This window comes from Mauremys mutica, chromosome 1 (assembly GCF_020497125.1).
Source record: "Mauremys mutica isolate MM-2020 ecotype Southern chromosome 1, ASM2049712v1, whole genome shotgun sequence".
NCBI classification, from domain to species: domain Eukaryota; kingdom Metazoa; phylum Chordata; order Testudines; family Geoemydidae; genus Mauremys; species Mauremys mutica.
The window spans coordinates 327,908,431-327,921,595 of record NC_059072.1 but is presented as its reverse complement, the minus strand read 5'-3'; the positions used below and the strand labels follow the sequence as shown (position 1 = coordinate 327,921,595).

Here is a 13,165-nt window from a genome sequence, read left to right as displayed (position 1 = left end):
GTTTGTTGCAGGGCTTGGTTCCTGGGTTAGTGTTTTTGTTGTGTGGTGTTTAGTTGCAGGTGAGTATTTGCTTCAGGTTGGGGCTGTCTGTAAGCGAGGACTGGTCTGTCTCCCCAAGTCTGTGAGAGTGAGGGATCATCCTTCAGGATAGGTTGTAGATCCTTGATGATGCACTGGTGATGTTCTGTTACTTTCTTTGTTGGGCCTGGGTACCCTTCTGGCTCTGTCAATCTGTTTCTTCACTTCAGCAGGTGGGTATTGTAGTTTTAAGAACACTTGATAAAGATCCTCTAGGTGTTTGTCTCTGTCTGAGGGATTGGAGCCTATGTAGTTGTATCTTTGAGCTTGGCTGTAGACAATGGATTGTGTGATGTGGTCTGAATTAAAACTGGGTATGCTCCACACTTTGCAGGTCTGAGCCCTTAGTGAACATAATTTTTCTTTGATTAAATATCTCCAACAGCAGGCATATTTTATAGAGGAGTGTGTGAGTACGTATGTACTGTGTGTGTGTTAGTTAGGTAGCAAGGACTATAGTTAAGGTTGCCAAACGCTTTCAGTTATAAGACCTTGTTTTTAGTTGCTTATAAATTTGTCAAATTTTAACCATTTGGGCTGAAAATTTACATGCCAGCTATATACCTCAGGCTGAATTTTGTTGGGGAAATTTCAGGGAAAATTGTTCAGCTATTTCTCCAAATGAGATGAGGAAAAATATTGTTCTGTCCATGTTAAAAAAAAAAAATAATCTAAAACCTGCATCACTGAGAAGCTTTAGTGCCCCAATGCTTTGGAGCAAGGACTTGTCCTAGCACTGGAGATACATGCCTTTTACCATCTCTGTAAAAATTCGTTCAAATTTGGCCAAGTTTGCACATCTGAAAATCTGTTTGCACGTTTACTCAGTAGAGACTTGTTAGAATTTGGTGGCAAAGTTTTTTCCAAAGATTCCGTCTCTGCTGTGTGTACTCCGTCCCAGGGCTGCGGAGGTGAACAGGACTTTTCCTGCAATTGCTGTTCCTGCTAGCTAGGGGTTACTGGTGCCAAGAAAAGGAGCTTAAGAGAAGAAAGATTCCTGGTCCTTTGCCCTCAGTGCTCCCCCTGCTTTTACCCTAGCAGCAAGGATGAGAAAGAGGAAAGAGCCTGATTGGAATGCAAAGGTGTGAGGAGCTAGCTCTGGGGGGTGTGTGTGTGTGTGTGTGTGTGTGTGTGTGTGTCAGGGAATGGAGAGATGAGGGGGAAGACTGGGACAAGGGGCTGAGGGGATGAAGAGGAGACTTTGTATATATGGTGGTGGATTCTCATCACTGGCAATTTTTAAATCAAGATTGGCATTTTTTTAAAGGTATGCTCTAGTTCAAACACAAATTATTTTGGGGCAGTTCTATGGCCTGTGCTATACCAGAGTTCAGACTAGATAATCATTATGGTCCCTTCTGACCTTGGAATCTATCCATACATCTATGTATAGATAGATATAGTGTGTGTATACTACAGACAGATTTAAAAAGAGTGTCCCCATAAGATTGTATAAATATAATTAAAAAAAAAAGTAATTCTAATTTGAATAATTACTTTTTGTCTATCTAAATTAGCCTTGCGGTTTCAGCTGCCAGTGGTATTCTTCGTTTCCTGCTCTAAACTATGATGTGTCATTGCTGTAGTTAAGCCCAGTTATGGCAGCATTTTAGAATGAGGTGAAAGCATTTATATGTAGTTTACTAAAGCACGTTTTCATTCTTTGGATTGGAAGGTACTATAAAAATGAAGCATATAAACACCAAAGGAGGAGGAGAATTGTTTAGGGTAGACCAAGAGTGTATAACTAGGAATCATAGTATGAAACTGAGGCAAGGAAAAATATCCTAATGAATATCAGTTCCAGTCAGTGGAATAGTCTTCAAAGATAAGAAGTGGAAGTTTTTATGTTCAAGTAATTTAATACTACAATAGATTAAACGAAGTACTGAACAGGACAGTCTTGCATTTTTAGAGAAATGGACCTAATAGATCTTATCATCTCTGATATCTATGATTTAGTGGCATGCAAACAGCACTGAAATTAAGGGGATTGTGCTTTCCTTACTCATGTTAGGGATTATATTAATTTGAGATTTATGGAAATGTTTTTTAAATACCTGCCTAAATATTCATAGCTTGTTTCCATATGCGATACGAAAGGTATTGGTATTCAATAATATTAGTATATAATTGCATTTAATAAAATGCTGTAGACTGTCCAACCTAACACTTGAATAAATTGCCGTAATTTAAAGCAGTAGAAACCTAGTGACTTTTAAATGGTGCATAAAAATCCTAAAATGTTTTGACTTACAATAGAGTGAAAACAGAACCATTATAGCAGTTCTCAGCATGTGAGGCAAAAAATGACAACCTAAGGGCAGATCCCATAAAGGTTGCATAAGACGCATTAGTTCTGGTTTTTTGCTGTATTGTGTGGGCTTTTGTGACATGGAAACAAAACATAGTTTTAGTGATTAATTCAATGTGAATTTTTTAGTTCATCGCTGGTCTCAGATTTTTTTTTTTTTTTGAGAAGCTGTGGTTTGCGTGAAGGGAAAGATCTGATGCCGTCCTTTTTAGCAGGCATCCACACGGCTGCTGTATACAGTCAGAATGGGATGTTAACAAACGTGAGAGATTTCACTGCTGTTCTTGGGGGACAGGGGGCGTGGAATTAACTTACAAAGAAAGTCCAAATACTAAAGAGAGCTAGTAAATGGCAAAATTGTGCCATGTACAAGATCTCTTTAAATAGGGTGACCATCCGTCCCGTTTTTAAAGGGACATTTCCGTTTTTGGGGACTTTTTTTTATATAGGTGCCTATTACCCCTCACCCCCTGTCCTGTTTTTTCACAGTTACTATGTGGTAACCCTATCTTTAAATGTAGCTTTTCTAGTGAGAAGAATTGACCCCATTAAAATTCTTCCACCATAATTAAACTTATTAAAGCTTTTGATTCTTTGAGGATATTCATATAATTTAAGGTTTCAGTGGTAGCCATGTTAAATGGTAGTCTGTATCAGCAAAAAAAATGAGGAGTCCTTGTGGCACCTTAGAGACTAACAAATTTATTTGGACATAAGCGGGTTCTAGCCCACGAAAGCTTATGCCCAAATATATACATTAAGTGTCTGTGTACAGTATAGTACCCTACCTCATTGTTTGACTTCTTTTTGCTTAGGTTAGGAGTATCTCTTCAGGCCTGTCTCCTACAGATTGTAGGGTACAGAAATCTGATTGCAGAGGTTGAAAAGCTGCGCAGAGAGCCATATGAGTCAGAGAATCCCCAACATGAAGAGATGCTTCTAAAGGTGAGCGCTGAAATCACTTTGACATAGAACACTTGCTTCCTGGTGATTCCACATGCCCTATTTGTAAAAGCGTCATACGCAGTTTCCACAGGTACTCCTTAACTTCCTCCATGCTCTCTTAAAATGGCATATTTCAGCAGTATTCATCAACACAGGTTGTAAGTTGCTAGGCATGCAGCTACCCTGCACTTATTTATGAACACTATCATGGATTTACAGGCTCTGTGCTATGCCCCAGTCTTTAAAGAGTCAGACCTTCAGGGGCTCACACTTTTCCAGAAGGGCTGGCCACTTGGCCTCAACTTCTCTGAGACTGGCCTTTGGGATCCAACAATCCCTGTTTCTTGGCATGAGCTCATAACTGTGAATCCAGTTGATGTAGACTCCTGTTCAGAGATTTTCCATTCCCTTTGGGGATCAGTGCACATCAGTAAGTAGAACCAGCAACAACAGGAAATCTTTTCCAAAGCAGGGTAGGTTTTAATAGTCAGCTGGAATACAGTGTTGGGAAGTCCTTAGGTTAGCACAGAGAACGAAAGGTTAAGACAGGATTCATATTGGCTAAAGCCAGGGCTCCATTAGGCCAGCTTGTTCTGGAATCCATCTTGGCACTCTCACACTGTCCCTTTGTCTCTCAGTCCCAAGTGAAAGCGCCTGTATGTCTGAGAACCATGTACTTGTTACAGGCCCCTGACACCTTCACTCCATTGTTCTCTGGCTAGGGATTTGAGCTCTGCTTCCCTTCAGAAAGGTGGAGGAAAGGAAGTAATTTGCCCTATGAATTAATCTTCGGTCATGGCGGTTTACTGTAGAAACTTCCATTCAAATATATTGATTCCAGCCAGCTCTTGATAGTGAATTCATACCACCCCAGACACCTACATGATCCAAGCACCTTATGCCTTTCCTCTTGTCAAGCTGTCATGCTGTGACTCAAGAGCGTGAGTGCCAACCTCAGGGCAGCCTGTTACCAACCAGCTTACAAACCCCAAACTGGTTGTGGGTTCTGTAATTAGATTTCACCAACAAATCATCAAGTATAAACTCCTGGGGCACTATAACAACCTTAACATGGAGTCACAGACTGTCATCTTGTGTACTCCAATCTGTTTTGCCACCCAGGTAAGCTTCCCTTTGTGACAGAGATGGTACCTTACATCATGAATCACAGCAATATTCAGGCTACTTCCAGTCCCAAAGGATCAACTACTTTTTCCCCAGGTCAAATGCACCTTAGATAGCACACCAAAGACAACTCTTGTAGCCAGTCCTACAATAAACTATGTACAGATTTAATAAAAAGAAAAGGAAATTAGAGAGTTACTTACAAGGTTAACGCTGAAAAACATACAACGACAAATGAGTTCCAATCGTAAGTTTCAAAAAAAGTAATAGAAACTTCTATAATAAGCAGCAAAGAGTCCTGTAGCACTTTATAGACTAACAGAGGTATTGGAACATGAGCTTTCTCTATAATAAGCAAGCTCTGTATGTCCTTTAGGGATAATCCAGGGTAAGCACTAGGGATCTTTTGCTTATGCCTAATAATCCTTGCTCCCTAGAGTTCGAGCAGCATAAACACACAGTTCCTCCTTGTTAGAGGTTTTTATTCCTTTTCCCTCCTTCTGCTCTGAGCGGCAATCTTGGCTGATGGGAGGAATCCACTTGCAAGACTCATCTTCATGGGGGAGGGAGAGTAAACAACAAAGTCTTTTGTCCTCTTTAATGTTCCACTGTAACCCTTCTGGTGTCAATGGACCTTCCTCCTTGGGCAGGACATAACATCTTCTGTTGGAGACCAGCATTTCACACTACAATAGAACCTCAGAGTTATGAACACTTCAGGGATGGAGGTTGTTTGTAACTCTGGATTGTTCGTAATTCTGAACAAAATGTTATGCTTTTTCTTTCAAAAGTCCACAACTGAACGTTGACTTAATAGCTTTGAAACTTTTCTTTGCCGAAATAAAATGCTGCTTTTAACCATCTTAATTTAAATGAAACAAGCACAGAAACAGTTTCCTTACATGGTCGCATTTTTTTTCAACTTTTCCTTTATTTTTATTTTTTGGTAGTTTAACACAGTACTGTGCTGTTCAGTGTTTGCTTTTTATTGTGTACTTCTGCTTCCAGATGAGGTGTGTAGTTCACCAGTCAGTTCATAACTCTGGTGTTCGTAACTCTGAGCTTCTACTGTAGTTAATGTCTCTCTCCTGTCTGGTGATCTACACAGTTAGAGGCTTACAGTGAAAACACTTAGTGTGGGATACAGATGTTATAAGTGAGATTAGTGCATGCAGCAACTCACAAGCATTCAGTAAAGTCTGAACACGTGCTTGTAATTCTCATACCTATTTTAACAGTACTAACACACAGGTGAGCCAGACTGATTTCAGCTGTGTATTTGTCAGTATTCAATGGAGGGCGGGGGACCTTGGCATGGCCTGGCACCAGGTCTGCCAGTGTCAGACCTTTGTTCTAGGAGAAGCATTTTAACTCCTCTGCTCCCAGTAGGTAAAAATGCAAAGTTTGATGGGGGAGACTCATGTTCACAAAAATCATGCCAAAAATTCCCACTTTTGTCACCAACACAAAGCCTAGAAATATGTTCTGCCATTTGGACGTGCCCACAGATGTCTATCACTTACCTGACTGACAATCCCACGCTCTTGCTGCCTTTGGCAATAGAACTGAGCTGTCATTTTTCTAGTGAAGGAATGTCTGAACATTTCCTTCAAGCAAAGAACCAAGTTTATTTTTCTCCAGTATTAGGCAAAGTAAATTCTCTTGTTTCTGTATGTGTTGACTTCTTACACCAGAAGCAGACCTCCAGCTATGATTATTTCAAAATCAGGTGTGTGGGGGTTGAATATATATTAAAAACTCGTATATAATAATACACAATTAAAGTAATGTTGCAGTCAGTCAGCTCTGGTTTCCAGGTTACATAGAGCCAAAACTGACTAGTCTAATGAGTTTTCAGTGCTGCTCTTCAGAATCATTGTTGGCAGCAGTGAAACTGATAGGAATCAGATCAGAATCACTGTGCAATTCTTTGGGGACAGCCCTGTGCTTAAGCAGAAGCAGGCACTCGCCTTATTCACTAAAGAACAGGGCTCAAAAACAGAAGCTGTGGGATGGGATAGGGTAGCAGAGACACCTTCCTTGTAGCAGTCAGAGCTGAAGAAGGGGTAGAGTAATGGGGAAAGTATCTATTGCCATAATGATTCAGCCCAATGTTTCATGTAGTCCAGTATCCTGTCTCTGAAAATGGCCAGGACCAGATGCTTCAGAGAAGGTACAAGAAGCTCTGCAATATAACTGGTGAGGGGATAACCTGCCCCCAAGGAAAAATTTCCTCCTAACACACCTATTTCACCCAGCAAATTCCTGAAATAGAGCTCTTCTCATCATGAATAAACTAGAACAGTCTTTGAAAAACAAACATTTGATTGTTTTATTAAAAGTTATAATTGGTATCTCTGAATAGCACCACCATCATCTGCAACATCATTTGTAACTTTGCAGAATGATAGCCTAGGGCGAGTCATTTCAAGGAGTCACTTGGGAGTCATTGAAATCCATGGGAGGTAAGTGCCTAAGTGCTTTAGAAAATCCCAGTAAGCACTTATCTGCATCTTTAGGTCCCTAAACAATTTAAAAAACCTGGCCTCCCCCAAGTGCCTGAATCTCTTTGGGATGTAGGCTCCTAAATCATATAGGTGCTTTTGAAAAAAAATTCTCCTAAATTAGAACTAAAGCCAGATGGAAACTGATTGTAATAAGAAAAATATTTGTGCAAATTTCATTTTAAACAGTAAAGTTCTTCCTGTTTTTAAAATAAGGACATTGATGTCCAGTCTCCACTATTTGCCTCCCATACCATTTATCAAGCATCAGTTTACAGCATGCTTTCAGCATAAGAGTTAGTGAATACCAAATAGCGGTCTGTCTGGGACTTCGATTTGTTTTCAGTTCACATCAGGGAAGATTAGGTTGATTCCTCCTCATTGTTTCTAGAGATTCTGATTAAATGATCTCTCCAGTGGGAAATTCTCCAAGTTCTTAATGGTTATTATTTATTCATGTTACCAGAAGGACATTTTGTGAGATAAGGTAAAGATTTATCCAATGTGATTGAACTAGCGAAAAATAATATTGATGCAGTGAATACAGTTGCTGGCTGTATAAGCAAGAATTAGGAAATGTGCTTAAAATATTACATGCTGTTGCATACCATGATAAAACAGGAAATGTTAATAAAGATAAAGCTTTTTTTTTTCAGAAGTTGAAAAAATGGTTTTATAAAGTTTTAAAAATTAAAATGCATTTTGAATTCTAGAATGTGAAATTTCTGTAATATTATAAATTATGAGTTCTGGAATTTCATTTCCCCTCCTAGTATTTAATGATTTTTTGCACTTCAAGAATGCTTTTTCATACGAGTGCTCCCTGAGACATCGGTCAAGAGTATATGAGTGAGCTGATGATACGGTGATAGTAGATTTTAGATTAACAACAATTGTCTTATTCAGATCAGAATGAGCAAATGTATTCTTTTATGCCATGGTACATAAATATGTACATTGTGTGCCTCTTATTTGAATAATCCTGCCAATTTAAGCATTTTATTGGGTGTCCATCACTGTGGTATCTAGGCATGGTATTCACTGTGGATGTAGTTTCATAAATGGCTTTAAAATGGTGACTGTAATAAAGGTAATAATTGGAGATATACCAATCTCCTAGAACTGGAAGGGACCTTGAAAGGTCATTGAGTCCAGCCCCCTGCCTTCACTAGCAGGACCAATTTCTGCCTCTGATCCCTAAGTGGCCCCCTCAAGGATTGAACTCACAACCCTGGGTTTAGCAGGCCAATGCTCAAACCACTGAGCTATCCCTTCCCCCTCCCAATTCTGTAAAAAGATATGTAGGAGAAAAGACATCTAAAATGCCTATGAAAATGACCCATCTCTCTGACTATCCATACCCACAACTAGATACTGTGGACCAATGAAGCTGGGTTGATTTACACCAGCTTGTTAAATCATGGTAACTTTTTCTTTTGTTGTTTTTATGTGAGCTCAGTGAAGGCCTCGTCCCTGAATTAAGTATGAAGGTGAACTATGCCATTCCTGTTTAGGTTTTTCTCTTTTATATTTTCAGTGCAGTGTTAGCCAAGTCAGCACTCTCAATTTCTCATAATTCTAGAGTATTGCAAAAGATGTATGAGAAAAGATTGCTGCAGAGCCTTATGGAACTGAGAGGGCTGATTGCCTACTGGCATGTCAGTTATTTACAACAAAATGCTAACGTATTTCTGACTCTGCTTATGGAGGCAGTTTCTATTTCGATGCATAAAGTCTAAAGAAACGAGTGTTTGTGAGGGCTTGTACAACTCTTGTATAATGTCAAAGGGGGTTTCCTAGGGTAGTATTTGAATTGTTCGCAGTATTAAAGACAAAGTTTTAGGGACTGGTACCTGGCCACAGGCTCTTGTTGCTGGATGCTATGCATAGTGATGCACTTAGGTTGCATGGAGAATTTCATAAAAATAAAGACCTACTATGTACATGGAAAACTTAATCATTAACTTCTCTGTAATATTCCTAGTTATGGAAATGTTTGAAGCCTGATTGCCCATTGGAAGCTCGGATTTCGAAGCAGTGGTGTGAAATTGGTTTCCAAGGAGACGATCCTAAAACAGATTTTAGAGGGATGGGCCTCCTGGGATTATATAACCTGTTGTAAGTAGATATACAGATACTTGAGTTTGAAGATGTAATGCTACTTCTACTAATATAACACAAATGTTGATATTGTTAACAGTTTATAGGCATAATTCCTGAAACACTAAAGACTCATCTCAGAAAACTGTGCCAAATAACAACAATTTTCTCTTGAGATGGAAATATTTCTTAAAAACCTTAAGCCACAAATCTTGAAATTTAGACAATGCACATGGTTTACTGTGGTAATTCTGTTTCTTATGTTGAGTTTGGACTTTTGTGAAACATTAAACAAACATGAGAACAGAAACATTTCCGTTAGGCATATAGCATTTATTTTGTTTTATAGTATTTTTTGAGTGTGTAAAGATATACTCTGTAAAAAATATAAAAAACTTGTTTGTCTGCCTATATATGTTTGCTCCTTTGAGGAGTTTTGTTCTGACTTATTGGTTGGAACTGAAAAAATGCCATCACTGTTAGTTATTGTCTGTATGTAGTTAGATCACATTCAACCTTATAATTAGATCCTGAAAAAAAAAATCTATGATTGCTTTGGTGAATTTTAAATAGCCATTTATTTTTTCGTTATTTGCTAACATAATATCTGTCCATTTGATTTTTGACATCTGTCAGTATTAAATAACACACAAATCCTGTGCTTCTCCTGTCCCTCGATCTAAAGATATCTAAGTATTTTACAGTTGTTTAATAAACTACTCCTCGCAACATCCCTGTGAGGTCAGGGAAATGTTTATTTCATGGTACAGAGTGGGAATCAGAAAGGTTCAGTGACTCAGCCAATGTCGATCTGTGGCAGAGCTTATCTTAGAATTCCGGCTCCTGGTTCTGAATTCTGAGCTTTAATCACAAAATAAATCATTCCCGCTCTACTTCGCATTTTGGTATTGTGACGGCCACAGTCTTAGCTGACAATTTGGGAACTGAACTGAGGTTCTTCAGAAGTAAAAGCAGGAGCTGCTACAGTTTGAGCTCAAGTACCATGGCTCTGTAGCTGGGGCTGTAACAGACTCCTATCCTGTGTTTATCAGGGACAGAAGTGGGACATGTAACATGCACTCCTTAATATGTACATAAAGATATCTGGATACTTTATATATACACACTGATCGTTTTAAAAATATATTATCAATATATTAAAGCATTTTCTATACCATCGTACCTATGAAGAACTGCCCTTGGCAATATTTGAAAGGACTGGGACTATTGTATGAGCATAGCTTGCCAGCATTAAGAATTTCCTGACTTTGATCACAAATTGCATTAAGTATTTTAATGTGTGCACCTACAGATATTTTGCTGAACGGGATGCTGCAGTAGCTCAGCAAGTTCTCTCCGATTCCCTTCAGCCGAAATACAGGTAATGCTTGAGGCTAACAATAAATTGGCTTCAAATAAATTTTTGTTAGACTTGTGTGCTCGCGTATTGCCATATGCTGTCTCTGGGGCTGTCTATGTGGAGAGTTAATGCACGGTACAGTGGGGTGTAAATCTACAGCACCCTAGCCTGCCGCTCACTAACTGGCCATATAGACCCTGCTGTCATGTACCAAAAGTTCCCTAGTGCGCTTTGACCTACTGCTGTTTGAAATGCTAACTGTCCTTATAGGCAAGCCCTGTCTCTAAATTAAAACAGCTAGCTACTGTAAATTAATCAGATTGAGAGGACAAACTCATGTATTTCATGTACTGAATCAGACAGTTTATTTTATTGCTAAATATTTTCATTTTATTCCATATTCTTTTAATTTTAAGCTACTTATCTTTTTATGTGTTTTTCTGTAATTCTCTCTCGTCTTTCACAATGAAGGGACATCACTAAAGAGGAGCTGAGGTATTGTTTTCTCTCCTTTCAGTTTTGTAAGATTTTACTTGTAAATAAAGATCAAACCATATTTGGAGTAAACCCAACATTTTTATCCAAGTATTCTCCAAGAGTGTACTTGATGTATTCCCTTCTTTAGCTCAATGCTGCAGTGGTCACCAAATCTTACTGGCTGCACAAGGATATGGTGCAATTAAACATGCTGATGTGTATAAGATCAAATGTCAGCCTTGCTTCATCATATTTAAAGCAGATTCTGCATATTGCAGCTACAACTGGACAAATTATTTGTTGCAAATAAAATGTGTGACAAATTTAGCTCTTTAATTAAAACTCTCAGGTCATGCAAACAGTTCCAGACTTCTGTGACCCTGACTTACTAGTCAGAAGTATTTGCCGAATAGTTTGGGCTAAGAGTTTTAAGCTTACAAGTTGTTCATATCAACTGTCTGCTATTTCTTAATTGTGATCACCTGGCTACATTAGCACTGCCATACCAGTGGCCAGTCAGATACATTAGAAGAAGGTGCAAGAAGCTAATCTAATGGGTAATAATGGAAAAGCCTATCTGTAGGGAAAGTTTCTGCCCCTCCCCAAACGCTCAGGCAGGCAGTTGCCCAAAAGAACAAAAATGTTTATCCCTTGTGTTCTCATTATCCATAAAAAGAATCCATTTTTTAGTCCTGCTAAGCTCTTGGCCTCTGTAATACCTTGTGGCAATGAGTTCCACATGCATTGCATAAAATATCACTTCGTGTTATCATTTTTAAATTTGTTTGTGTCAATGGACATCTCCTTGCTCTTGTAGTAAGAGAATATGAAAATTGGAGCAATCAATTAACTTCTCTATGCAGTTCCTTAATTTATATACATCTATCATGTGTCCCCTTTAATTCATCACATCACTAAATGTTTGTGTAGTATACAAGGCAAGCACAAAGTATTATTAAGGCCTGTCAGAACCAGCAATAGGATTTGAGACTACCTGACTCCTAGGTCAGTAGTCTTTTTATATCTTATTTATTTTTATTTAAGCAGTGGGTGGGTGGGGGGAGTCCATACAGAAGTTATAGGTTTCAGAGTGGTAGCAGTGTTAGTCTGTATCAGCAAAAACAATGAGGAGTCCTTGTGGCACCTTAGACACTAACACATTTATTTGGGCATAAGCTTTTGTGGGCTAAAATCCACTTCATCAGATGCAGGGAGTGGAACATACAGGAGCAGGTATAAATACATGAAAGGATGGGAGTTGCCTTACCAAGTGTGAGGACAGTCTAATAAGATAAATCACTTAACAACAGGATACCAAGACAGGAAAGATAACTTTTGAAGTGGTAATGAGTGGTCCATTTCAGACAGTTGACAAGAAGGTGTGAGTAACAGTAGGGGGAAATTAGTATTGGGGAAAATAGGTTCAGATTTTGTAATGACCCAACCACTCCCAGTCTTTAATCAGGCCTAATCTGATGGTATCTAGTTTGCAAATTAATTCCAGTTCTGCAGTTTCATGTTGGAGTCTGTTTCTGAAGTTTTTTTGTTGAAGAATTGCCACTTTTAGGTCTGTTATTGAATGACCAGAGAGATTGAAGTGTTCTCCTACTGATTTTTCAATGTTATGATTCCTGATGTCAGATTTGTGTCCATTTATTCTTTTGCGTAGAGACTGTCTGGTTTGGCCAATGTACATGGCAGAGGGGCATTGCTGCCACATGATGGCATATATTGCATTCGTAGTTGTGAAGGTGAATGAACCCCTGATGGTGTGGCTGATGTGGTTAGGTCCTATGATGGTGTCCCTTGAATAGATATGTGGACAGAGTTGGCACCGGGGTTTGTTGCAGGGTCGCTTACAGACAGCCCCCCAACCTGAAGCAAATACTCACCAGCAACTATACACCACACAACAAAAACACCAAACTAGGAACCAAACCCTGCAACAAACTTCAGTGCCAGCTCTGTCTGCATATCTATTCAAGGGACACCATCATAGGACCTAATCACATCAGCCACACCATCAGGGTCAGCCATAATCACCAAGAAGTTTTAAATAAAATCATAAATAGATAATAAATAATCTCAGCCTGTCAGCTGCATTAACCAGTCAGAAGTGGTAACACATGCTCTCAGCCAGCCATTAAATCAAACCAGTAGGAAAGCTCCTTTCCGGACTCTCTACTTTTGGTAGCCCCACTTCTTCTTAGTGCTCTTCATACTAAACAAGTGTGAATTTTATCACAAACATGCCTTTTTGAG

The 13,165-nt window shown here is 39.0% G+C and overlaps 1 protein-coding gene across 10 annotated transcripts in view; it reads left to right on the top strand.

Moving 5' to 3' along the window:
* Positions 1-13,165, top strand: part of ELMOD1 (ELMO domain containing 1) — a 64,574-nt gene that overhangs the window by 39,026 nt on the left and 12,383 nt on the right. For 9 of the 10 annotated variants that reach the window (XM_045018488.1, XM_045018496.1, XM_045018510.1 and 6 more), the window contains 4 exons: positions 3,208-3,337; positions 8,951-9,084; positions 10,379-10,447; positions 10,898-10,921. In XM_045018488.1, coding sequence (XP_044874423.1) covers positions 3,208-3,337; positions 8,951-9,084; positions 10,379-10,447; positions 10,898-10,921 — 357 coding nt within the window. The remainder of the gene's footprint in view (positions 1-3,207; positions 3,338-8,950; positions 9,085-10,378; positions 10,448-10,897; positions 10,922-13,165) is intronic. The other variant, XM_045018552.1, reaches the window with a different exon arrangement.